This window comes from Colletotrichum truncatum, assembly GCF_014235925.2.
Source record: "Colletotrichum truncatum strain CMES1059 chromosome Unknown Contig_0002, whole genome shotgun sequence".
NCBI classification, from domain to species: domain Eukaryota; kingdom Fungi; phylum Ascomycota; class Sordariomycetes; order Glomerellales; family Glomerellaceae; genus Colletotrichum; species Colletotrichum truncatum.
Genome location: NW_027222399.1, coordinates 5,176,987 through 5,202,904, shown reverse-complemented (window position 1 = coordinate 5,202,904; position 25,918 = coordinate 5,176,987). Strand labels below are relative to the sequence as shown.

Sequence of the window (25,918 nt, the reverse complement as noted above, 5' to 3'; positions counted from 1 at the left end):
GAGTCAACACTGAACTGATGTTGACAAACGTACTTTATCTATTTGTTCGGAAAGACAGGTTGACTCCCTATCACGTCTTGTCTCTTATTCTCGTAAGAATCTCCGCCGACTTCAGCTCGGTCAGAATCAGACGCAACTCCTGTAGAGCCGTTTGAATCGACTGCCTCGTTTGCGAGTCTCATCTCAAGATCCGGATTCTTTTGCTTCCATCTCTTCATATACCATGTGCCAAACATCAGAATAGCCCACATGGCGACCTCGAAAACAGTAGCTGCCGGGTAGCCATGTGGGTAACGCGGCGCTTCAACGGTTGGAAAGGTGAATAGAGGGACCCAAATTTGATTACAGAATCCCAAAGTCATCATCGAGGAGATGATGAGCCCTCGCTCTCCGTAGTTTTCCTTTAGCGTAAAATTGAGCCACGAGTACTAAGATTGTTACATATTAGCCGCGGACTGATAGCTGATCACTTGGTGTGTTACTAACAAGGATGGGCGAAGCCATGCCCGAAAAGCCGCCGAAGTAGAAGGCACAGAACTTCAATATATCTGGCACATTCCACACGGATAAAACAATGCATGCAAACAGAACAAAAGTCTACGTGCAAGGCGTTAGCGCTTAAGCCTCTCTTTCGGGTTGAGTAATTGACCGATGCAACCTACCGCTTGAAACGTCCAGAGTCCTCGAAGGCTAAGGCACCCCGCCAGGGTTGTCCCCAGCCAGGAGGACAGAGCCCGAAGTAGGTCGATGAAAGTTGGCAAAATATTTACTAGCTCGATGGAATACTCGGCATCTCTCAGCCATAGAGCCATATAGCCTGTCCAGTAATGCGCCTGACACAGAAAGCTACTGAAGCTTAGCCAAAAAAGCAACTTTTCAAAAGCCGTTTTCGGAGGTGACTTACATGTAGCATGGTACACAAATCCACCACATCGGCCGAGAAAGGGTATATTTAAACGTCTTCCAAGTGATGCCTTCTTTTTCAACCGTCGGCATCCGTTTGATGGCAAGTGCATACTCCTCATCCGTGAAAAACCATCGTTTTGGCGAAATGGGCAAACCGGGCCAGAACGCAAATCCCAGGAAAGAGATAGGGAGTGTAATGATTCCTTGGACTATGAAAAGCCATCTCCAGCCAGCACGGCCGTAAACGCCATTGAGGTTTCGATATGCCGCCGCCTGAAGGTCTGAGAGGGAGTGAGGGGGAGTAAGCTTCCACAACTTGAAGGAAAGGAGCTGGAATTCACTACTGACAACCGCTAAACATCGACCCCAAGCTGTTCCCCATAAACCAGACCCCAGCGCGTTTGAATAGCTCTTCGTTTTTGAACCAGCTGCCCACTATGTTCGTGTTTTGAAGTTTTAGCAGAGAGACATCAAGCGTCACACAAATAAAATGTTACTAACAGATGAGATGCGTTCCGCCAAAGGAGGAGGCTTCCAGAAAACCTGTTACCGCGCGTAGGATGTACAGGTGCCAGCTGTGCTGAATTTCAGACTGACAGAAGGCAATGACCGCCCAGATAATTTGTAATGATGGAAGCAGGAAAGGGGCACTGTGGACCGTCAGCCTTGTCATTCTTTTTCTCTTTTTTTTCGTGCCCACAACGACGAACATCTTGGCCTTAGTTTGAAGGGTCATGAGAGGAATTTGCCCAATGACATAGGCTGTGTTGTCTTTGAATCTGTCAGTAAAGGAGATCCCAGTCGGTGGCATTCATGCTGAAAGCTTACATGCTACAACATAATAGTTGAGTTCATTGCCCCACGCATTGAGATCTTCTCGCATTCCCGAAACATATGCGTTTGTTACGTTTTGTTGCCCAAGAAACTGTTAAAATGTTAGTTTAATATCAGTTTCGTTGACTTATTACTTACTCTGCAAAAGACTGTTTACAATGTATTAGGTCACTCCTATTTGTCTTTGTGTAAAACAGCGATTGATTGACTTACAACTAAGGCTGCCGAATACTAGCCATAGTTAGTAGATATGATCCAAGCGCAAGTTAATTCCATACCTAATATAGCTAGATCAAGCTTTCGCAATAGTTTTCGCTCGGCAGCTGGGTAGTGAGACGCTACACAAACGTTTAGAGAGTGCTCTGTGGGTTGGTACGGATGACTCACGGTACCAGTAGAAGACTGATAATACCACTGCTCCCACTTTGTTCTTCTTTATTGCACGGGCAAAAGCACCCATTGTAGATAGTCGTATGTCCTGAAGTTTTACTTATGATGTACCGCGCAATTCCGCTACTGGTAATGACTAGCGGTTTATACGCTCACTAGATCAGGAAACTCACCGCAGCCTGCATCTTCTACTGTTATGTACAAATCTCTTTAAAACCACCCGCCATTCCCTTACTCAGGCTAGCGAGTAGCCTGCCGTAAATGGTGCGGTCTATTGTCCGCGATAAGCTCGTGGTCCTTGCCTCGGATACCACCCGCCGAGATCCGCCAAGTTGCAAACGCGCCTCTTCGCCCACTTTTCGCCATTGTGCCAGGAATGACGATTTCGCTTGAGTGCCCAGTCCTGCTGGGGAGCGATGCATGGTTGCGGGTACTGCACCATAGAAATAATCTCCGAACGATATAGTGAGCCTGGGCTGGCCAAATAGAAAGCCGGGTAAAGGAACGTCCCGCCGAACTCGGGGGATATCTTACCGGTGGGCGGGCTTTGTCCGGAGCTTACATATCATAGATGCGGGGGTCGATGGAAGTTGGGAGTTCATTTTCCGGCGGCTTAACCGGTCACGAAGGAGACAACGTTGGCGGGCCGGGGGTGGTGGTGGTGGGGATTGCGCCATCCATTATCAAATGATGACATGCGGCGATCCCACGTCTCTAACGGGCTCGACTCAACTGTTCCGTCATGCTGCGTACTAAACCCGCGGGGTAGGCTGCAACTGCCTTAGGATGGAGGATCTCGAAACGAAATCAACGTACTGTTATTGGATGTTGTCGCGTGTTAGGCCATCTGCGGCGTAAAGGCCGAGGTGTGTGGGCTGAATATCCGATGAGGTGCCGTCCGGAGTCGCAATCGAGTTTAATAGTTAAAATGGCGAGCTCAGGACCCTTGGTGTCTGGGCACTGTTCGATTCCAACAGATACCAGCACGGTCTACTGAGAAAAAGATACCCCGCCTCAAAACCCATCAAAATGCCGTCCGCCGTGCCTGAACTGTACCAATACACCCACGTCCAAGAGACGGAGGAGAACCTCGATTGGGCTGACCGTAAGTCCTCATCGTTCCACACGTCGTAAAGGTTTGATTGCTGAGCCAACAACGCCTTAAAGTTCCCACAATAGATCTTGCCAAGTATGGCACGCCTGAAGGCAACAAGGAGCTTGCTCAGACTCTTATCGAGGCTATCCGCACCAAGGGCTTCTTCTACGTTATCAACTATGGCATCTCACAACATGCTGTTGATCAGCAATTCGCCTTGGGCCAAAAGTTTTATGAACTCCCTCTGGATGAGAAACTAAAGTATGAGCCCAACTTGGACTCTGGTGACTACAACGGATACCGTCCTGCTGGAAGGCGATTCCTGAGTGGTGGCATCAAGGACAAGACTGAGGTTTGGAACATGGCAACTAGGGCTGGTCACATCACCCAGCCTCTGCCCAAGTTGCTGGAAGACCGCAAGGAGGAAATCGAGGGATTCGCCAAGGTAAATTCTTATACTAGCATCTTTACTGATTGTAAAATTGACTTGATGTTCCAGGATTTGCATGACAAAGTTTTGGACCCCTTGAACCACCTCATCGCACTTGCTTTGGAGTTGCCCGAAGATTTCTTTACCAAAGTGCACAAGTGGGAAACCCATGACGAGTCTCATTTGCGGTACATGAAGTACTCCAAGTTTACTCCCGAGGAAATCGAGAAGCTCGATGACGGACTTTGGTCTCGCGGCCACACTGACCTCGGAACCATTACTCTTCTTTTCCGGCAGCCTGTAGCTGCACTGCAGATCAGAGACCACGAGACCGGCGACTGGAAGTGGGCCAAGCCGCTTGACGGCAGCTTGACCGTCAACACGTGTGACGCTCTCAGCTTCCTGACTGGTGGTTACGTGAAGTCCACAGTTCACCGGGTAAGTCACCATTCCATCGTGTATCATGCGCAGCGAAATGAAAAGCCACTGACTTTTCTGAAGGTATCTGTTCCTCCCAAGGACCAGCGCCACGTTGACCGTCTGGGTCTCCTCTACTTTGCCAGACCTCAAAACGATCTCGTCTTGAAGACCATCGACTCGCCGGTTCTCAAGCGCGAGGGCTTCACTCAAAACGAATTTGAGGCGGGCGGGCACAAACCCCCGACTATGGGAGAGTTTACAACTCTCAAACAGACTTGGCAGCAGAGAAAGGGAGTCAGCTACGAGTCGTCAGAAGGCCAAGAGATTCTTCCCGGGTTCAAGGGGCAGTATTTTGCTTAGACATGAATAGGTAGCAACAAATGATAAAGGCTGAGCCATGAGCTTGTAATAGTAAACCAGACAACATGTGAATCTTGAGGCGCAGTGAAAGTGAACATGAAAAAAAGGTCTACATAGCCACAAGGGCGAATTGTGTGGTTCGAATAATGGTGTAAAAATCGGCCCGCAGTTCAGTTTGATCGAGTGCTGCGTTAGGCGCTAAACACTGAACGTCGTCAAAGAAGCAATGTTAAAGGGAATCTCGAACTATTGGGCAATGTAAGCCATCAAATTTTCTGTAATGCAAGCAAAAGACGTCTTTTTGTTCTCGACTGGGCGTGGAGTCGAGTTCACTTGGCGGCGTCGCATTGTGTGGCCAGCCAGGAAATGTCTTAAACAGAACAAAGGATACAATCTCGGCTCAGCCAACGCAACGCATTAGCGTCGACGGAAGACGAAAGCATCATGCCTTACATATTTGAAGCAGCAGCCAGTCTCCTCGGTCAGCGTTGGTTTTCCCTGCTGTCGTTTTCTTCATTATCCTAGCGCATGCACGAAAAAAAAACCTCCAGTCATTACCACTTCATCTCAAACAATTATCATCTAGCCTATTTTTTCTTCACTTCAAAATATGTTATACTCTCAACTTTTGACGGTTGTCTCGTTTTCTTTGCTAGTCCTCTGCAAGAACGTTACCATCGACGACGTCCCGGGATATTCTGACCTCCCAGCATGTGCACAAACGCCACTCAGTCATATGGCCCAGGCCATGGCGGCAGGATGCAACAAGGCTGGCCAGAAGTTGTCACACTCTTGCTTCTGCACTGCGAGTTCCACGCAGCTTAGCGTGATTATCAACGATGCCGTCGCATCGAATTGCCATGAGATGACAAATGTCACGTCCAATGCGGATCAGGCCTCGGTGGTTTTCAGCAGCTACTGCAACGGTACGCGATGAATTTACCGCCATCCGTCTACTTGAAGACTTTTTTCGGGCACGAGATGCTGATATGCATGGCACTAAGGCTTTAACATCGAAGCGAGAGCCACGGCGACTGTACTTGATGAAACCGATTCGGAGGTGGTGGACGACTGGTGCGACGACGATATTCCGCAAGAGACTCAAGTGCCAGTGGCGTCCACTACTCCTAATCCTGTGTCGAAATCGTCAAAGTCGCCAGACCCTTCGACAATAGGACTGCTTGCAATTTCGGTTGGGCTTATATCAGTCTTGATGATCTTTTAGTACCTAGTCGAGGACAACAGTATGGGCCGTTCGAGGTTGAATATCAACCATTGAATCGAAATGTGGCGTTTGTCATATGGTTCTTTGTAAATATTTTAGTTGATAAAGCAAGTTAAAAGAATTTCCATTTATAACTCGGGCAAGTTAACGGTACTGTCGCTAGAATAGCCGCAATATATGATGGGTCGTAAAAATGCTATTTAAGTCGCGGTTTGATCTAGTCTAATTATCCGAATTAGTGCTGATTTTGATTACATGCAAACTCTTGTGGCTTTTGCTGCATGGTCGAGTGTTTCACTAGCACAAGAAGCACATGAGCTATATTTAAATTACGAACAGCTACCTTACTCCAAGAATACTCAACCTTGGTCTTGCTGCGAAGACTCTATTCCATTAATAGAATGCGCTGGGTATCATCATTTCATTGTTGTTACGGCCAGCTAACTGACAGTGGGTTTGTGTTAACAGTAAGCCAGGGATTGAGAGTAGTAACAGTCGTTCCGTGGTCCTGGTCGAATAGATCGTAGATCTTCAAAGGTCTTGGTGATCAGTCAAGGCCTCAACAAGAGTCGTAGAGTAGTTGTTACTTAGGTATAGCTGAAAGTACCGGTTAGGGTAATCACAAAGTTGATTGCTGAAGAGCTATGGAAGTCTGACCATGGGCCGAGCTCAGGTTATACTATATACAAGTCCTGGACAGTCCCTGTGTCTTGTTGCTGATCACTGATCAGGTACCGGTGAGCGATCAGTGATCGTTGGTGAGCGCTCAGTAGCTCTGACTGAGCGCTCAGTGACCCATACTACCTGCTCAGTCTTATCTTATCATCACGTGACTTGTACCATAGTTCTTCCGTTCCCGAGTGAGTCCCTGTTGTTCCCGTGATCCTGCAGTACAAATGTCCTGTTCTAGCCGCCCGACGCCCAAGTGGGTCGTTCAGCTGTTATCCTTGTTTACGGGTCGTAACATCAGGTCTCCTCTCCAAGGGTCTTGTCCTCAAGACCAGCTTAAGTAGGTCGTCTGCCCTCAGGTGGGAGGGCGCCCAACTTGCTTCCTTTAATGATGCTCACATCATGTCAGGTCGCGTCAAAAAACGAAAGGTCGTACGAGCGTTCGATTCTCGTGCGGAAAAGACAAAGCAGCGCGATTCCCTCTTGAGTCTTATCTTGGGCAATCGTACCGTCATGCCTGTTTGTTCCTCCTGTGAGGTAAAGGGTTTTTCGTCGTGCGAAGCTTCTCTTTCTGATTCCTCTCGATGCGCCGAATGCGTTCGTGGCGGCAAGTCCTACTACGACCTTCAGGGTCTCAGTGCCCAACAACTTCGTCGGATTGGTGATCAGCATCAGAAGCTTGAGGATGCTTTGGAGAAGGCAGAAGAGGAGCGTCGTGCTCTGGACGCCAAAGTAGAGCGTCTTCGAAAGCAGAAAAAGATGTGGTTTGAAAAGATGATGCGCGCGGTGCGCCGTGGTATCGACAGTGTGGAGGAGTTAGAGCGTGTTGAGAGAGAGGAGGCAGAGGCAGAGCAGCGTCGGGTAGAACCGGTTCGTCCTTCGGCTGATTCGCCTCGTCTGCCGGTGGAGTTCACAGCGGATTGGGATACCCTGTACCCGGATGTCGCTTTGTCGCCATCCTTGTTGGCTGAGTTTGGTTTGTTGGATTCAGGGTCGGTTGTTGAGAGGCGGAGTACTCCTGAAGCGTCTCCTGGGGGTGTTAGAGGCCCTTAGTGGGTTCCTTTAGGTGGCTCTGGGGTTCCTAAACGAATGAGAGGGTGTTTATCCCGTGGCTTGTTTGATCGTGGTGGACGGATGATGGGTTGTGGTTGTCGTAGTCGAAATTGATTTTTTGGCGTTTGTTTCTCGATTTGTACTGGTGCTTGTCTTTGTTGTTCTTGTTCTTGCTGTCTCTAGTAACGTCCGAGTTCTTCCTGTGCGTTTTCGAGGCTCTGAGGTGGTTCCCATGTGTTGTCTTCGTGTCCGTATCCTTTCCACTTGACAAGGTAGCGGATACTTTTTTGTTCTTCGATGTGATCGATTATCCGTTCGACTTCGTATTCTTGTTCGGGATCTACTTCGATATAGTCCGTAGTGTACGATCCCTTTGGTGCTGATTCGAGAAGTGAAATGTGAAAGACTGGATAACACTTCATGCTGTCGGGTAGTGCGAGTTTAAAGTTGACGTTAGATACCTTCTTCGTAATTTCAAAGGGTCTAAGTTTCTTGAAGTCCAACTTATCGCTTGGTCGTTTTGTTTTGATGTTGCGGCGGAGAAGGTATACACTATCCCCCTCCTTTAGAGTTGGTCCCTCAACTCTTGATTTGTTGGCGTATTTGCGCATGCGTTCGCGCACAAATTCGAGGTCTCTAGGGAGTTCCTGCTAGATCTCCTTAAGTCTGTTGATGTCTGCCACAGCTTTCAGAGCTGCTGGGCCTTGTCGAGGTTGTCCGTAGGCTGTTGGGTTGAATCCATAGTTCAGATAGAATGGTGATTCTTTTGTACTTTCTCCTACTGCGCTGTTGTAGGCGAACTAGGCCATAGGTAGCAGTTGAACCCAGTTGTCTTGCTGATAGTTGACGTAGCAGCGTAGGTAGGTTTCCATGATCTGATTGATTCGTTCTGTCTAGCCATCGGTTTGCGGATGGAAAGCGGTGGACATCTTGTAGTCAGATCCTAGCTGCGAGATCAGGGATCTCCAAAACTTGGAAGTGAACAGCTTGTCTCTGTCGGATACGATTTCCTTCGGCATTCCGTGTTGGCTTACGATCACCTGCAGAAACTTGTAGGCGAGGTCTTCTACAGTGCTAGACTCCATGTACGGGATGAAGTACGAATACTTTGTGAGTCTGTCGACGATGACGAGGACACTGTCGTAGTGGACGTTGGTTATCGGTTCACGGGACTTAGGTAACTTAGTAACGAAGTCCAGCGAGATGGATTCCCATGCGGTTTGCGGCACTGGGAGCGGCTGTATCTTTCCATAAGGCTGATGTCGGCTGGGTTTGCTTTTCGCACAAACCTCACAGTCCTTAATCGCTAAAGATACTTCTTGTCGTGTAGCCGTTTTGTCGTAGTGTTGACGGATGCGTTTCTACGTTTTGGTTACGCCTTGGTGACCATGTGCGGGTGCGGAGTGTATCTCCCTAATGGCTTCAGGAGACATCCTTCCAGGCGTGCTAGTACTGTCTCTTCTGGCCATCATTAAGAGTCTGGCTGCTGGCACAAGGTCTCCGTTTTTGTCTGTTTTGAGGATAACTCGGGTTTCCTCAGGTACCTGGACCTCGTGGTCCGGTCGTCGGCTAAGGGCGTCGGCCCTGCCGTTCTCCTTGCCCTTCCGGTAGATGATTCTGAAATTGAATTCTGATAAGAATTCGGACCATCGAATTTGTCGTTTGTTGAGATCTTTCGATGTGGTGAAGTGTGCGAGGTTCTTGTGGTCGGTGTATACTTTGACCTCGTACTTGGTCCCTGAGAGTTGCGGTCTCCATTCTTTGAATGCCTCGATAATTGCCATAAGTTCCTTGTCGTGTATCTGGTAGTTGAGTTCTGGGCCGTGTAACTTGCGTGAGAAGAAGGCGCAAGGGTGTAGTCGTCCTTCGTCGTCTCGTTGGCCTAGTTGTCCTCCTATAGCGTAGTCTGAGGAGTCGGTCTCGACTTCGAATGGTTTCTCGGGGTTTGGTATAACAAGTATTGGTTCCGATGTGACTTGTTGTTTGATCTCGTTGAAGGCTTGTTCTTGTTCTTCTTCCCATTGCCAGGGAACATTTTTCTTCGAGAGTCTCGTGAGAGGGTCGTTTTTGTCTGAGTACCCTTCTAGGAACCGTCGGTAGTAGTTCACATATCCAATAAAGGATTGTACGTCCTTAACGTTCTGTGGTGTAGGCCAGTCTCGTACTGCTGCGATTTTGTCTTTGGACATTTTGAGGATTCCTGGGGCTATCGTAAAACCTAGGAATTCGACTTCTTTGGCGTGAAACTTGCTCTTCTCGGGTTCCACTAGGAGTTTGGCGTGTTGCAGTTTCCGCAGTACTTAGTATACGTGTTTTTTATAGTCTTCCAGAGTCTTAGAGAAGATTAGGATGTCGTCGAGGTAAACTACGACGAACACATCTAGAAATTCTCGTAAGACGTAGTTGATCATCGTCTGGAATGTCGCGGGTGCGTTGGTGAGTCCGAAGGGCATCACAAGGTACTCGTAATGTCCTCGGCGTGTTCGAAACGCTGTCTTCCATTCTTCACCTGATTTCATCCGGATCAGGTTATAGGCTCCTTTTAGGTCGAGTGCTGTAAACCACTGTGCTCCGTGCAACAGGTCTCGTAGTTCGGAGATGAGCGGTAGTAGGTAGCAGTTCTTGATCGTAATGTCGTTGAGTTTCCGGTAGTCGACGCAGAGTCGTAGTTTGCCGTTCTTTTTTGGTACGAACAGGATTGGGTATCCTGCTGGTGATGTGGAGGGTCTGATGTATCCCTTCTGTAGATTTTCTTCGAGGTAAGCGTCGAGTGCTTCCATTTCTTTCTGGTTGAGTCCGTAGATTGCTTCTAGCTTTGGCTCCTTCCCTTCCTTAAGGGGTATCTCGTGGTCGTAGTTGCTGTGTTCCGGGAGTCCGGTCTCGAGTTCTTCGGCGAATAGCTTCTGGTATTGCCGGTATTCTTCTGGGATAGACAGAAGTCGGTCTTCCTTGCCGATGTCTGTTGCTGATAACGTCCTGGCGTTTGCATCCTTGATCCGTAGGTATGCTAGAAATCTCTTCGCTTCAGGAGTCTTGAGAGGTTCGTTTGAGGCACCGTTCCGTGGTTGCTTCTTAGTGACTGAATCCTGGTCCCAATGGAGTTGGCCTGTTCTCCAATCTATCCGTGGGTTACTGTCGTATAACCATGGTCTTCCAAGGATGACATCGTACTTGTCTCCTATCTCCGTAATATCGAAGTTTAGTCGCTCATTCCGGCCATGGATCTGCAAAGGGAGTTGCGCTATCTCTATAGCAATGCGTCCTCCGCCGTACTAGACTTGTTCTCCTTCAACGGTGCTAAGTTCGTAGCAGTCTTCGGCTGCTTTTCTTTTCCAGGTTATCTTTCTTTCATTCACCGTTCTTAGTAATATGAAGTTTCCTTAGGCTCTGCTGTCGATCATAGCGGTAGCTGTTCTTCCGTTGAGCTGTATTTGGACTTGTACATGCTCGTGTCGTTATGTCGTAGGCGTCGTTACGCTACATAGGGACCTTGTCTGGACTGCCTGTCGTTATCCCTTGTCTTCGGTAGGCGAGTCTAGTTTTTTGACTGCTCGTCCGTTCCTTGTTCGTCGTTTTCTTGCTGTTTCTTCCATGCTTCGTCTTTCTTGATATAGTGGACTCGGCGCTGGTCTTGGTAGCAGTGATACCACTGTATTTCTTCGTCAGAGTCCTCTCCAGAGCTAGTGTCGTCGACTGAAGCGACTTCAAAGGCGACTTCTAGTTGGGCATGTTGGCAGGCAACATCGCGAGGTGTTTCCGAGTCGTTGGGGGTGTTCTTGGTCGTTTCTGATTCGACCTGTTCTTCTAGTTCTTAGTTGATTTAGCGGATCCGTGCGGGATCTCCTTGTGCATGTTGTCGTCGTTCGATGTGTGCGTCCAGCGTACCGAGTTGTCGTTGCCACATAGGGTTTTGTGAGTCCTGTTGAATCCGCTGCAGGTAGGCTTGTCGTCCTGCGTAGAGGAGGCTCAGCCTTCGCTGATTGTCTTGTTCTAATTCCTTGTTGTCGTTTATACTATCGAGCCGTTCGATTATCTTGCGCTTGATTTTGCTATTGCTTCTATATCCCGCAGCGAGGGTCCGTTTAGGTACGTTGGTAGTGTCGTAACCAGATCGTTCTTAAGGTTTCTAGGGGTACCATCCTGCGTGTTCCTTACTGCTAGAGTGGATATAGCAGTTGTTATCAAAGCAGGTAGTCTAATTAAGTTGTTTATAAGGGATCGTCTTCGTAGCGATACTTGCTTGTCGTTTCTCTAGTACCGGTTGGAAGCGTTCCTTCTTAGGTGACCTGTATTCGTATGCTAGGTGTCTAATCTTCTAGCAGTTATAGCACTGTCTATCTTTCTTCCAACTGTCGTTCTTTTTATCGTTTCTCTATATAGCACTAAGGTCTATTAGTCCACTATGGTAACCATAGGCAGTACTTTGTCAGGGGTTATTCTAGTTGTTGCAGGGTCTATTGTCGTTTCGCTGGTTGTTGAACTAGTGCTGAGGCTGCCACTGGTACTTGCGTCCTGAGTTGGGGTTTTGTCGTTTTTCGCCTCTTTCCTTTCGTCGTTCGAAAAGCCGGTTGTCGATTTTGATAGCGAGTTCGGCGTACTAGAGAAAGTCGTCAGGTCGATCAATCTTGATGATCTCGTCCTTGACTTCGTCCTTTAGTCCTTGATAGAACATAAAGATCTTGGTTTCCTCGGTAAGGTCGAGTTGAACGCTAAGTTATCGGAAATTAGCGGAGTAGTCTTTAGCAGACTTAGTCTGCTTAAGTTATGCTAGATCTCGTTCGGCTTGTCGCTTTTCGTCGGGGTCTTGGAAGAGTAACCTAAGCGCATCCTCGAATCCTTTAAAATTGGCGTAGATGTCGCGGGTCTCGGTGGTATACTCGTCGAGGGTCTCGCATTTAAGGTATTCTTCCTGGATTGGTTCAAACCACTTAAAGGCCTTTCCTCGGAGGTAGGTGGCTGCGTGTACTACTTTTTCGGTTTCGTTAGTGAAATCTCCATAGTGAAAGTTCTAGTAATTTTTGACCTGAATCAGGAATCCTTTAAAGGTCCCGGGGGTTCCGTCGTAGGTGATAAGCGCACTGAGCTTAAGCTTTTGTCGTCCTCCGTGGACGGGCGTGGTGACGATGTTGGCGGCGGCCCGGAGGGTGGTGATTTCCCCCTGGAGTTCCTAGATCTTCCGGAGGTTAGCGTCCCCCTTGATGTCTTCTTCCAGCTTCTTGTAGGCCTGTCTAGCGTGCTGGAGTTGCTCGTTGAGGTTTTCCATTGCTTGTCGGTTTTCGTTGACGATTTTCTGCATGTCTTTTGTCTCGGCTTCTTGTTTCTGGATTATGCGTCGGAGCTTATCGTAGCTTTCCTTGGTGAAAGAGCCATCTCCATCGGAGTCGTACTTGAGGTCCGGCATGTCGAAGTCCTCAGTGTTGGCAGGCTCCTGCGCGAGGCTCTGAGGCTGGTTGCGCGAAGAGGATAAGGATCCTGGAGTGGGTGATTTGGCAGAAGCGCGAGAAGACATCTTGTCTATACTGTTTAGTAGTTCTCAAAAGGTGACTTACTAAACAGGAGCAATCAAAGTATTACGGCTAGCTAACTAACAGTGGGTTTGTGTTAACAGTAAGCCAGGGATTGAGAGTAGTAACAGTCGTTCCGTGGTCCTGGTCGAATAGATCGTAGATCTTCAAAGGTCTTGGTGATCAGTCAAGGCCTCAACAAGAGTCGTAGAGTAGTTGTCACTTAGGTATAGCTGAAAGTACCGGTTAGGGTAATCACAAAGTTGATTGCTGAAGAGCTATGGAAGTCTGACCATGGGCCGAGCTCAGGTCATACTATATACAAGTCCTGGACAGTCCCTGTGTCTTGTCGCTGATCACTGATCAGGTACCGGTGAGCGATCAGTGATCGTTGGTGAGCGCTCAGTAGCTCTGACTGAGCGCTCAGTGACCCATACTACCTGCTCAGTCTTATCTTATCATCACGTGACTTGTACCATAGTTCTTCCGTTCCCGAGTGAGTCCCTGTTGTTCCCGTGATCCTGCAGTACAAATGTCCTGTTCTAGCCGCCCCAAAAACATCAACAACAGCGAGAACGAAATTTTTGAAAACAGCATCAAATTGATCAAACCACGCCCGCTCGCGCTCTCAGAGGTCACTTTGGGCATAATGTCATCCTCGGCATTGATTCTGCTCCCAAAGAGCCTGCTCGTGGCCGCGGGCGGGCTCTGACCACGAAAAATTCGAGAGCAAGCCACAAAGTATGACACGTCAATAGACAACACCATCGACACCACCGCGGTTGAGTCACGGGCTATCACGTGAGCACAACGACCAAGCCCAAACAAACATCAACACCACAGCCACCGATAGGTTATGGGTCGCCTATCACCCCCGACAAAGTTTGCAACGTCCCGCGACAACAACGACGACAAGCCCGACAGAACGGTATCACCTCCTGCATAGAGAAAGCACCAGACACCAGGCATGCTACGATCGATGCCACAAAATACTACAGTTTGCAGACAGATTGGTCCCCTGTCGCCCCCTCCGCGAAGAAGGATTGTCGCCCCTTCAACGTATGACAATGTCTGCGGAATCTGTGTACGAGCTCTCATACTTAGTAATCGGACGAATCGAAGCGGTTGGAGCATTGTGTTTTGCGGATTGAGTCCGACTCCAGGCGGTGGATGGAGGTGGTGGTCGAAAGATGGAAACATAGAGCCACATAGGAACCCAGCATGAGGCAACAAAAAGATTTACAGATTCAACTGAGATATAGCACATGCGAGTCTGAGAGGATGCGGACAAGATAAAGAGACGAAGCTGAGGGCTGGGGGGAGACTATAGGTATACAGAACCAGACATGGTGCCTAGCACCAACAGAACCGAAGTAGGAGGACGCGAAAGAAGGATTCTAGAAGGCAACACCAAGCGAGAGAGCAGGCAGGAGGACAACAATCTTCAACAGAGGGCATAAACACACAAGAATAGATAGCATAGTGGGAGCTTGGGGACAGCTGGTCCTGATCCAACAACAGGGCGAAGTGGGGCGTCGCGGTTTATCGTCGATGCTTCGGCTGTCTGCCAAACCCCGCTTTCCGGGCATAGCTGCTAGCATAAGAGCGGCTTCATAACCGTGTAGGAATCAATCAATCAATCAATCATGTTCTAGCCGCCCGACGCCCAAGTGGGTCGTTCAGCTGTTATCCTTGTTTACGGGTCGTAACAATTGTGTTTTTACATGCGTTCACATATTCAAAGGCATCAAGAACACGTTACAAGAAAGAGTAGTGAACAAAACTTTGATGATTATGTCATACGCACTGAGTCTATTTACAGCCCATGGGTATCCCTTACCAGAAAAGTAAAGATATGATAAAAAGCAAGAGAAACGCCATATCTATGCAAGCCAACCCAACAAACCACTAAAGCAAGTCACTACCTCTTGGCAGATCCACCGAGGCCACTTTTGCAGATGACTTCCGTCGGCTGCTTAATCTTATTGCTGAGGAAGTTCCACACGCCCTTGCCAGCGGATATCATGGGAAGGCCGACGGTTGTACCGTCTTTGTTGGTGTAAGTGAGCTTCATCGCGACTGCAGCGTCATTTGTGTTGTTGGAAGTACACTGAGCGGTGAGGGTACCGCTCTGCGAGGAGGCCCAGTTGAAGCCAGTGAATGTCACGACGTCAGGATATACCTTAGGTGTCGGGGCAGCGGGAGAGGGAGAAGCCGCAGAGCCACCGTTGCCAGTACCGGGGGAAGCAACAGGCGAGGTGACGGGAGTGGCGGGGGTGGCGGGAGGGCACTTGGAGTTGTCATAGATGGCCACATTAGACTGAGGGAAAGGGTCAAGAGGTCCCCAGAGGTTGCCGTCAGCGTCACGACCAAGGCCCTTGACCAGCCAGCCGTAACTGCGGAAGTCGTGAGGGGCGGGAGGCAGGCCGGGGGTTGAGTCCTCGGGCTGGATCCACTCAGAGACGGGCATGACGTAGGAACCAGCTTGGATGTTGTTGTTGGTGTTGAAGATTCCGTTACCAGCAACAATGCGGTACTCTCGGGCGTAGACGTCATTCAGTGTAGCCTTGTTGCGGTATTCGAACTTGTTGCGGGCTTCAGTACTCGGGACAGAGATCTTGGCGACTTCGCGGTACGAGGGTACGCCGGTACAAGGGTCATACTCGATAGCAGAGATCGAGATAGGGTTGACTTTCGCATCAGAGTCGGAAGTGTAACCAACAAACTTTGGCGGGTTAGCTAGACACTCTTGAGGGAGGGTAAAGAAAATGCTTACTCTGGTCTGAGCGATTTCTTGGTTAGCAGTGTCGGCGGTCCAAACACCGATGTTGGCATCTTCCATGCGGATGTAGGTAGGGACGCCAGTAGTGGTAATCTGAATATTGGAGGCCACCAGGTTGTAAACGATGATCTTTCCTCCGCTCTCATAGCCAGAGAAGGTGATGAAATCGCCAGCAATCAAAGGAGCCATTACTTTGGAGTCGGCGGCGAGACTGTGACTGGAATCAGCAAAGTGTTGTTAGGAGGTGAGCGATCAAACTTACATGGATCCCTGCTTCAGACCGGGTCGGTTCGTCATAGGGCAAAGGGGGTCCGTTGCGCTGCGAGGGACGCACATCGGGAAACCAGAGAAGGAGGTGATACTGGGGTTGGCATCATCCGCAGTAAAAGCTGGGTCAATGGTGAAGCCGGCCTTGTCGTTTCCAACAGAATAAACTCCTCGGGGATCGTTGATTCGGATTGTGAGTGCCTGACCGGCAGCGTTAACGGTGATGTCACCGCCAAAGTCTACCTTGGTAATGTAGCCGCTGTTGGTAGTCGTAGCGAACTGTGCGATGGCAATTTGAGCCGCAATTGCCTTTCCACCAACTACGTTGCCGGTGATTGAGCATTGGTAACCCTTGTAGCTGCCCATGTTGGCTACGAAATCCTTGAAGCCAACGAAGGCTGCAGGGAAAGTGATTTGGAGGTTCTTGGGGACAATGACCGTCCGACCGTTACATGTGATTGACCCGCCAGAGTTGAACTCTGTACCAGTAAGTGTTGCACTAAAGGATTACGGTCAATACGAATCCAGTAGACTTTATGAATACCAGTCATGATAAAATAGACGTACGTCTGGAAGGCACCATCAATGTCAAGGGGAACGTCTGCCGCTGTGCCTGCTTGTGCTTGAACTCCCGCAAAGGATAGAGTCGCGCCTAGAGCGGCGTAGACAAGTGATCGTGTCGAGGGCATGATTGAAGACCGGGGAGACTTGTTGTGCATCGAGTGGCTGTGGAAAATGAGAGTGATGGATTACAATCTTTTTCGCTCAACATTGCGGTGAAACGCGGTTCTTTTGAACACTTTCTGGAAGCAAGCTTGACAGACGCCGTGCTCAACAGGTATAGCTCCTAATTCCATGGTGCTGGATCGTGTAACTGTGTAGATCCGAGAGCTCGAGGAACTGAGCACAAAGAGCCTAGAATGTGGCTGCATCGGCGAAAGAAGTGGCCCTAAGTCATGGCTCCTTTTGCCACGCTACGACTACTCTGTAAATGGCATTGTGGCAGTCGAATCTTTGGAACGGTCTTCTTCGCATCCACAAGTTGAATACGAAGAGGTATGTTTGTTTAAAGAATGCGCTTATGCGAGTATGCATACAGGTGTTGACGATCACGCATGAGCTGATATGCAAGCTTGCAGTAGAGGCCGAGATGGCCAGCGTTTGCTAGTCCGCAATGCCGTACGATGGCCTGATTTTTCTCCGGTCATAGCGAGATTAAGCAGACGCGGAAGTCCAGGTTAGCAGCCCAATGCACATCTCCACAAGTATCGCAGGGCCATGAATGGAAATTGGAGGGTTCTGGACCACTGGTAGCGCGGGGAAAGTGGTGGAGGGCACCTGAAGCGATGGAAACATGCCAATCACTTGACGTACAAATGAGTGCTCAGTAGAGTTGAATCTGCCTCTGACAGAAATGGCACTATGATTGCATGCCGGTAGAGTATCGCGAGTAATTTGATGTCTTCCGGCAAGGTTGGAAGATGTCAGCAGCCACCCTCATGGCTAGTCGGATGCTACCACACCACATGGCAAAGACGTCCCGTGAGTGACCTAACAAGAGGAACGATCGGTTCCTTACTTTTCTTTGAGGTTGGTTCTAACAGTATCCCCTTCGTAAACGCAACGTTTGGCGTAAACCCAGAGGCCTTGGGGCGAGAGACGTGTCGGCTTGACGATCCAAAGCTTGGGACAAGGACCGGAATCCCGGGGGCGTAGTTTTCGGTGCCGACAGTTCGGTAAGCGTGTTTGTGGGTCTCTGAAAGATGCAAGCTTAAAGATTCGAGGTTGAGGAGCCTAGTTGCTGACTGGGGTAGTGAAGCACAAAGGACGAGAGGACGCGGTCCGACGCGGTTCGAGGCGTCGGGAAAATTCGAGATTAGTTGGATGAAAGGTAGGTAAAGACCACCCGAGGTAGGCAACTGTTGATTGGTCAATGTAAGCGAACCTCGACCACATGGATACACTTTTTAAGCTTTTATCCAGTCAGGAGGATCCTACAAGGGGGGGTCCAGGCGAGGCGCTAGCGGCACTGAGCCGCCTGGAGCTTAGGCACCCACCAGGAACAGGATCGAAAAAAAGAAAAAGAAACATGGGGAAATCACACCAGCACACACTCCTTCCTTCCCCCGAGATCCCCCTTCCCTGTCCTTGTTGCCGAATACCACGTCACCAGACTTTTGTCCTCTCCAAAGTCCTTTCCAGTTCCGGCGAAACATCCCACACTACCGCCATAACTTTCACATGCACCTCTGAGATCAGACCGCTGGACTGCAGAATTGAATTTAAAAAAAGAAAAGGTGTGTTTGTCCGAACTTCCTTCCATTGTCTTCTGCCATTTTGAAACGTACCTTTGTTGTTCAAGCTCGCTGAGCCTCCTTCGAACCCAGAGATGTAGTCGAATCATCATCATGAACTTTAGGTGACATGCAGGAAGTCACTGATAGTTGATTTAGCACTCGATATACGGAGTGAACACCTCAGCTACTCCCTGTTTGTCACCCATACCTCGTATTCGGTGCCTGGTTGAGTCTGGATTCTTGCCCCCAGCCTCTTCCCTCTTGAGGCTAACGTCTGAGGTCTCTCAGCTGTTGGGGATATGGAAAACTCGGTCCCATAAGTGGCGGCGCGACATATTGACGGGCTAATCGATGCCTTGGGTGCACCGCGTGGGGGAACGCCAATCTAGTCCGCTGAGAACCGGCCAAGGTCCTGACTTTGGACTGTTATCTACAAGTCACCACGGCTTCAGATGGATCCAAATGCATTGCCACTCTTTGGGGCTCCAGCCCCAGTTCGATCTAGGCCACATGAGAGACAATCCAGCTTTTCCATCTTATCGCAAAGATTGGATCGGACATGCGATCCCTACTTATGAGACGAAGGGACTGCCATCTTCATTCGTCCATGCTTTTCCATGGCAACACCCTTCTGCATCTGCCGAACCAAGATCCTGGATCTCTGCAGCCATGCGCATTCCATCCAGGCCTATACGCACCGATATCCGTGGAACCTGCGGCTACCGGCGTTACTGCTCGAGCCTCTACACCAAAATTCAAGAATACCTCGGTGGTTACAGCCTTCATTGTCACTACCTAATGTTAGGGGGCGGTTTCATATGATCGATCGTACCAATACCTTAGTGCAAGAAGTCTGAGGCTAAGGTTGCCACAACGGCCTGGAGAACAAGGACAATTTACCACCCTCAAAGAGCAGCTGCGCCAATGTGGGCGTTAGCCTTTTTAGCTCTTAGGCCCCTCTTCCACCCATATCTGCCTTCTCTTCAGAAGCATAGCTGTACAATGCGGCAGGCATGTAAGCCTCGTTTGGCAGGTTGATACTCTGGTTCCTCCGCTAAATATCTATTATTGGTCATTTTCTTTTTTTTTTTTTATTATTACAGTTCCGGTAAACAGTATGCACTTCCATCATATCCGGACATCAGAATACTCCAACCGCTGTTTGTTGATCCGGCGGGCTGGTTCTTTCTCTGCAAATTTATGTCAAACTGTTGCTACTAAGTCTCTAGCGTATGTCATTATCTGCAGGTAGAACAGACACAGTCGATCCCAAGCTGGGATGGGATGAAGTCGATGAACCAATTTTCCGGGCTGTGGAAGTCCAGACTCCACCATTGTGTTTCCTGCTCGGGTCGTCTGTCGTGCTTGTCGCAACGTACTCATTGTCTTTGACTTCTTGACCAGCTTACTGTTAGTGTCTTCGACCACACACTAGGCCCAAGCTGTCGGTCCAGCCATCATCGAACAAACCCCATTGTATTTCAGGTTATAGCACTAGGTGTCAGCCCCGTCCATTTCAACCACGCGGGCCACAAAGCCATCCTTCTCGATACGGTATGTGGGATATGGGGTGAGCCGGTCGGACTAGTAACCGTCTTTCTTAAATGAGTTAGCTTATGACTTCCGAGCGGGTAACGAGTGCTCGACATGAGTCGATTTGGCTCTACCAGAAGTCCGTCTGTTGTCCATCTCTGGAGGGACGGCGGCGACGGCGTGTCCCCTCCTAGATTGACTGGACTGAAGTTCCATGAACCGGCCATGTTCGCCACTCTTTCCACGCTGTCGAAGCACGTCTCGAAGACCATTAAATAACCGCCATATGTCCGCCTCATCGGAAACTTGCTCATCAGACTCACCTCATTCACCGTTCAATTCTTTCTGACACTCGCAAAGGCGTCGCCACCCGCCTTGGCCAGCACTTGTCACTTGCATAGCTCTTCTTGGCAACAATTCTTGGCATCTATCCTTGCGCATGCCCTTCTCTTCATCATGGTTTCTCTCACAGTCCGCCAGTCTCTGGCAATTCTCCTCACTCTTGCTTCTGACACTCTCGCCAAGGACTGGCTCAGTCCCGAGTACAAATGGCTATACGAATTTCCTCTTCCAATCCCCCCTCCTAAGGCGGAACGATTGTGAGTCAAACAGGCCCCCATCATCCTCGTCTACAACCTGATCGCTAACCTATCCCAGCACCAACCAGCCAACCGTTGTCAACCCTGTGACGGGGAAGAAGATCAGATACTATGAGATTGAGATCAAGGAGTTCTCTCAGAAGGTTTACCCCAACTTGGGCAATGCTACCCTTGTTGGCTATGATGGCATCTCTCCCGGCCCCACGTTCCTCATGGAGCGTGGAGAGGAAGCAGTCGTTCGCTTTACCAACCATGCCAAGATGGCTAACTCTGTCCACCTTCACGGTTCCTACTCGGTAAATATTCTCAACTGGCGCTTGGCACATAATGCAAACTAACTTCTTTATGCAGCGTACCGCTTGGGATGGTTGGGCCGAGGATATTACCAAGCCGGGACAGTATAAGGATTACTACTATCCCAACAGCCAGTCTGCCCGAACACTCTGGTACCACGACCACGCCATCGACCACACGGCCGAGAACGCTTATTACGGGCAGGCGGGAACCTATCTCCTCCATGATCCTGCCGAGGACAAGCTCGGTCTTCCCAGCGGATATGGTATCTACGACATCCCCTTGATCCTGTCTGCGAAGCAATACAACCCCGACGGCAGCTTGTACTCCCCTGCCTTGGAAACTACTAGTCTGTATGGAGATGTTATCCACGTGAACGGGCAGCCGTGGCCCTACCTCAAAGTCGAGCCCCGCAAGTACCGCTTCCGCCTTCTTGATGCCGCCATTTCTCGCTCGTTCCTGCTCTATCTCGAAGACAGCAAGGGAAATAGAACCGACTTCGACGTCATCGCCTCTGATGCTGGTCTCCTGACTAGTCCCCAGTCTGTTAAGGAGTTGTACATCTCCATGGCCGAGCGTTACGAAATCATCATCGACTTCTCCAAGTTCAAGGGCGAGAATGTCACTCTCCGCAATACTCGCAGTTTTTCAGCCGATACCGACTTCCTTCATACCGATAAGGTCATGCGCTTTGTAGTCAGTGATAAGTCGGTCGATAACCCTGGCGTCCCCGCCACGCTCCGCGATGTTCCATTCCCCAAGGACAAGACCGGCGTCGACCAGCACTTCCGCTTCGAGCGTAATGGTGGCGACTGGCGTATCAACGGTGTCACCTTCGCCGATGTCAACAACCGTGTCCTCGCTAGGCCTAAGCGTGGCACCATTGAGGTCTGGGAGCTTGAGAACAGCTCCGGTGGCTGGAGTCATCCCATCCACATCCACCTTGTCGACTTCCGCGTCATCAAGCGTGTCAATGGCCGCGGTGCTGTAATGCCCTACGAGTACAACGGTCTGAAGGACGTCGTCTGGCTCGGTCCCGGCGAGACTGTCACCGTCGAGGCCCATTACGCTCCCTGGCCCGGTGTCTACATGTTCCACTGCCACAATCTGATCCATGAGGATCACGAGATGATGGCTGCCTTCAACGTCTCCGTTCTCGAGGACCTCGGATACACTGAGAACCAGTTCGTAGACCCCATGGAGGGCGAGTGGCAGGCCAAGAACGAGAGCGCCAGTGCATATGAATACAAAGCGGTCAAGTCCCGTATCGAGTTCATGGCCAGCTTCCAGCCGTACAACAAACTTGATGAAGTCGAGAGCCGCCTTGATGCTTACTGGGCCAGCAAGACGGCCTCCCCGTCTTTAGCCGTCCCTGTTGCACCCGCCTCCCCCACTGGCTCCACTCTCGTCGCCGTTACCAAGGCTGCCTCGGCTACTTCTTCGACCATCACTACCAAGGCCGCGACGACGACCAAGTCCGATGACAAGAAGTCTGGTGACGATGACAAGAAGTCTGGTGACGATGACAAGAAGTCTGGCAGTGATGACAAGAAATCTGGTAACGATGACAAGAGCGGCAAGAAGCCCACCTCCACAACATCAACCACTACAACCAGCAAGAAGGGCAAGCGAGGCCTGCGCTTCCGTGCGGCCAACATCCCCATTCCCAAGCGCACTGCTGCTCCCCAGGCGTGATGACACGATTTGGACAAAAGATACCCCTTTCTTTTTCTTTTCTTTTATTCTTCTTCTTGACTTCCTTTCATTTTTACTTTATGAATCAACGACCAATTCATCATAGATTATAGAATTTTCACGATAGTCATTGTTTATACGCCTTTTTCCCTACACATGAAGGCAATGGTGGATCCTGGGTAGTGCCTCATTTGGTTTCTAATGTTCATTATTGCTTTGAAATGAAACAAGTTTGCAATCTGAATCTTCCCTCGAGACCGATGTTCCTGCTCCATTCCTTCGTGTGACCCACCTTCCATCTTTGTGGACAGAGTATATGGTATCATGCATATTGTCGTGGCCTGAGTCGCCTCGGTGAGGTATCAGCCTATGATGCAGTCGCAAGACTAATTTTGAGCAATGCACATATTTGAGGAGTATTCCATCGGTTTTTCTTCAAGTACAATACATTCTACTCCTGAAGGAACTAAAAACTCTTCTTCTACGAGACCAAGTACTCGATTCAGAATGCCTGAAAACTTCTTTCCGTCATGTCCAAACCGGCAACGAAATTGATAAGCTGCTGGTCGATTAAACGAATCCCTTTTCTAACCTATGTCTTTGACATGCCTTTCAAGTCACCCTCCTCTCTCCATTCTCTCATCACTTTCTGCCACTCTATGATACCTTTCGGATAATAGGCCATGCGCGAAGAAATATCTTCAGGCTGGCCTTGCTTGTTGTAATAACCCGGGGGGCAACTCGAATTGAACTGCAATCGCATCTCATGCCCCTCGTCAACCTGCTTACCCCAGCTCTCTACAGCCTCTTCAGTGGGTTCTATGGCCTCCACACAGTCACTCTCACCCAGCTTTTTCCCGCGGCGCAAGTCCGCAATGACAGCTGCAATATGCTCACCAGCTACGTAAGTCGTGTGCGTCCAGTTAGCAGTGACACCTGACTGAGCGGGTCCAATATTGAACAGATTTGGAAACTCGCGGAAGTGGATACCGAAAAGAGTAGCGGGCCCGCGGCGGTCAGCCGCCGCTTCATCTATGGTACGGCCGGATCTCCCCACAAGGCGGATGCCCGTTCGGTGGTAGAAGTCGGCATCGGTCTCGTAGTCAAACCCCGTTGAGTATACGAGAATATCGACGGGGTACTCACGGCCATTGGCCACAACCGCCGTAGATGTCAATCGCTCCACGCCTTGGCCACCTGTATCGACCAGCTCTACGTTGGGGTTGTTGAACGCTGCAAGGTAGTCATTGTTGAATGTTGGTCGCTTGCACATGAACGGGTACCACGGCTTCAGAGATTCAGCCGTCGCCCGATCCTGAACTGTGTTTTCGATCTTCTTTCTGATGGTCTCCATAAGTCTGAAGTCGGCCATCTGCAGCAGCTCGGGAATTTCTTCTGGTCGCATTGTTGCGCCCGCCTCTTGGGCTTCCCTGACTAGCGCTCGAACCGTGAGCGCTTCTAAACCTTCCAGTGCTGAACAGTCATGATCCGTGATGGCACCTTGTAGGATGTTGGCAAACTCATCCATTCGGGCCCGTTGCCAGCCTTTTTGTTGGACTAAAGCAGAGATTTCGGGGTCATCGCTTGTGGCTGTGTTTTCTCGCCACGTAATGGAGGACGGTGTTCTTTGAAACACGTACAGCTTTTTGGCATTCTTGGCCAGCTGGGGTACGAGTTGAACCGCTGATGCTCCCGTCCCGATAATGCCGACTGTCTTGTCGGCTAGCTTGTCCAGATTCCAATCTGTAGGGGAACCTCCCGTAATGTTGTAATCCCACCGGCTGCTATGAAAGTGAGGATTCTGAAAAGTCTCGAGCCCTGGGAGACCAGGGAGTTTCATTTCGTGGAAGGTTCCGGTAGCCAACACAACGAACTGCGCAATAAAATGGTCTTGTTGGTTTGTGTAGACATGCCAGCGCTTGATGGATGCGTCCCAGTCCATGGCAGTAATTTCAGTATGGAAATAAGCATGTGGCTCTAGATCCCACTTTTTCACGATTCTTCCAACTTGCTCTCGAATCTCAGGTCCATACGAGAATCGCTGTTTGGGTGTATATCCAGTCTCTTCAAGAAATGGCATGTAAAGGTATGATTCGACGTCGCAGGCAACCCCTACAATCAGACGGAAAAGCATAGATTAGCTTTTATTCAACCTGAGGTGTAGACGTACGCGAAGAAAGAAAGCCAGTGGTTGATGTTCAAAGTCATACCTGGATATTGATTCCAGTACCACGTCCCTCCGAAGCCCCCTGCCTTGTCGATGATGACAAAGTCATCAATGCCGTGTGTTTGCTTGAGATTTACGGACGTTACAAGACCGGCAAAGCCAGCACCACAAATCAAAGTGCTTGTCTTGAGGGTGACGGGATCTCGCCTTGCTGTTGGCTTCAGTACATCGCTTTTGAAGCGCGCGTTGGAGCCTTGAGCGTGCTTGAACTGCGACACCCCAATAATGTTTCGTTTGGCTCGCTCTTCTTCGTATTTGGCCTTGATAGCCGCTGTGTTGATTTTCATAGTCTTCAGAGGATGAGCAATGGTGATGGTGTCCTTGGCGGCTGGCTCCAAGCCAGTTGCACCACTCCCGCTAAAAAGCATAGAAGCCATCTCAGAATCAAGCTTTTGAACGAAGGCTGAGTCTACGGTTAGTGTTGACAGGTCCAAAGAATTCTCTAGAACACATCTAGGCAAGGGCCTTCCAAATACAGCTGAGGATGCCTACGCCAATATCCCACAGTCTAATTGTAGCGGATGCACAATGAACAAATCGGACCTATGGCAGGGTTACCCATCGAAATACACCTCAGAAAAGGACACTGAGATGATCAACCGTTCGCGGTTATGTCAGTCTCTTGCCCTGATGTGGGTAACCTGACACAGTACAATTGAGTTTTCAAACATGGCCAACTCCGAATTTTGGCTCAGTTTCGGAATACCGGATTCGGAGTCGGTTCGGGCTCGGGGGGTCCACACCGAACTCCAGGCCGTAACAGCAGTTGCAAAGCTCGTGATCGGATCAGAAAAGGCTGTATAATCCTCACTAACTGATCGGTGACCGATCAACGTGTTTGTTGCACCGATAACACTCACCCGAGCAGAAATCGGGCGAGTCATGTAGAGGAGATTAACTTGAAACAAGAGTAAACCAGTCTCTCGAGTAAGCTATTCAGCATTGGTCATGCACTTTGAAGCTGTAGCCTGTGATGCTGACTTTTACTTTCTGGGATGTACATATGATATGAGCAAGTCATTCATGCATTAGTCAAACGAAAGCGAGGGGCTAGCACCAAAGCCTTCAAGAACTGGAATTCTTGTGTTATCGAAAGGAAAAGGGGGGTTAGGAAGGGGGATGTGGTGTTCCTGAAAGTGCCTTCTCGCCCCAACATGCAGCAACAAGGGAAGCCAAAGAAGGAGGCTGGGCAACAATTTTTTTTCAGCTGGGCCAATATCGTGAAGACTTGTTGTAAAGACTAACATCTTGCTTTTATTGCCTTCACTATTTTCATCTTGAGAAAGTGAAATCTGTTTCTTCACGGCATTATTGTTTGTCGATTGCTCTCACAGTAC

At 49.6% G+C, this 25,918-nt stretch overlaps 8 protein-coding genes across 8 annotated transcripts; 3 read left to right on the top strand and 5 right to left on the bottom strand.

Moving 5' to 3' along the window:
• Nucleotides 1-38: 38 nt before the first annotated feature.
• Nucleotides 39-2,200, bottom strand: CTRU02_204380 (vitamin H transporter; the record flags this gene model as incomplete). Its single annotated transcript, XM_070204369.1, has 12 exons — nucleotides 39-428; nucleotides 487-597; nucleotides 663-846; nucleotides 905-1,187; nucleotides 1,255-1,341; nucleotides 1,408-1,556; nucleotides 1,617-1,677; nucleotides 1,735-1,831; nucleotides 1,879-1,889; nucleotides 1,954-1,971; nucleotides 2,019-2,078; nucleotides 2,128-2,200. The coding sequence occupies 12 exons, from the start codon at nucleotides 2,198-2,200 to the stop codon at nucleotides 39-41; spliced, it is 1,524 nt and encodes a 507-aa protein (XP_070062132.1).
• Nucleotides 2,201-3,159: 959 nt separating this feature from the next.
• CTRU02_204379 (2OG-Fe(II)oxygenase superfamily protein) lies at nucleotides 3,160-4,436 on the top strand (the record flags this gene model as incomplete). Its single annotated transcript, XM_036731336.1, has 4 exons — nucleotides 3,160-3,235; nucleotides 3,298-3,671; nucleotides 3,726-4,094; nucleotides 4,158-4,436. 4 exons carry the CDS (start codon nucleotides 3,160-3,162, stop codon nucleotides 4,434-4,436), a joined length of 1,098 nt encoding a protein of 365 aa, XP_036576996.1.
• Nucleotides 4,437-6,508: 2,072 nt separating this feature from the next.
• CTRU02_204378 (uncharacterized protein) lies at nucleotides 6,509-7,383 on the top strand (the record flags this gene model as incomplete). Its single annotated transcript, XM_036731334.2, has 3 exons — nucleotides 6,509-6,521; nucleotides 6,572-6,670; nucleotides 6,740-7,383. Coding segments are annotated over 3 exons (756 nt in total), but the record flags the coding sequence as incomplete, so codon positions are not given.
• A 5,167-nt stretch (nucleotides 7,384-12,550) lies between these two features.
• On the bottom strand, nucleotides 12,551-12,892 carry CTRU02_204377 (uncharacterized protein; the record flags this gene model as incomplete). The annotated part of the gene is made up of 1 exon (XM_036731333.1): nucleotides 12,551-12,892. One exon carries the CDS (start codon nucleotides 12,890-12,892, stop codon nucleotides 12,551-12,553), a length of 342 nt encoding a protein of 113 aa, XP_036576993.1.
• An 826-nt stretch (nucleotides 12,893-13,718) lies between these two features.
• CTRU02_204376 (uncharacterized protein) lies at nucleotides 13,719-14,087 on the bottom strand (the record flags this gene model as incomplete). Its single annotated transcript, XM_036731332.1, has 1 exon — nucleotides 13,719-14,087. One exon carries the CDS (start codon nucleotides 14,085-14,087, stop codon nucleotides 13,719-13,721), a length of 369 nt encoding a protein of 122 aa, XP_036576992.1.
• A 721-nt stretch (nucleotides 14,088-14,808) lies between these two features.
• On the bottom strand, nucleotides 14,809-16,655 carry CTRU02_204375 (uncharacterized protein; the record flags this gene model as incomplete). The annotated part of the gene is made up of 4 exons (XM_036731331.1): nucleotides 14,809-15,612; nucleotides 15,664-15,880; nucleotides 15,932-16,435; nucleotides 16,504-16,655. The coding sequence occupies 4 exons, from the start codon at nucleotides 16,653-16,655 to the stop codon at nucleotides 14,809-14,811; spliced, it is 1,677 nt and encodes a 558-aa protein (XP_036576991.1).
• A 3,429-nt stretch (nucleotides 16,656-20,084) lies between these two features.
• CTRU02_204374 (bilirubin oxidase) lies at nucleotides 20,085-22,354 on the top strand (the record flags this gene model as incomplete). The annotated part of the gene is made up of 3 exons (XM_036731330.1): nucleotides 20,085-20,365; nucleotides 20,424-20,661; nucleotides 20,717-22,354. Coding segments are annotated over 3 exons (2,157 nt in total), but the record flags the coding sequence as incomplete, so codon positions are not given.
• A 592-nt stretch (nucleotides 22,355-22,946) lies between these two features.
• CTRU02_204373 (cyclohexanone monooxygenase) lies at nucleotides 22,947-24,958 on the bottom strand (the record flags this gene model as incomplete). The annotated part of the gene is made up of 2 exons (XM_036731329.1): nucleotides 22,947-24,466; nucleotides 24,565-24,958. The coding sequence occupies 2 exons, from the start codon at nucleotides 24,956-24,958 to the stop codon at nucleotides 22,947-22,949; spliced, it is 1,914 nt and encodes a 637-aa protein (XP_036576989.1).
• Between the last annotated feature and the right edge of the window lie 960 nt (nucleotides 24,959-25,918).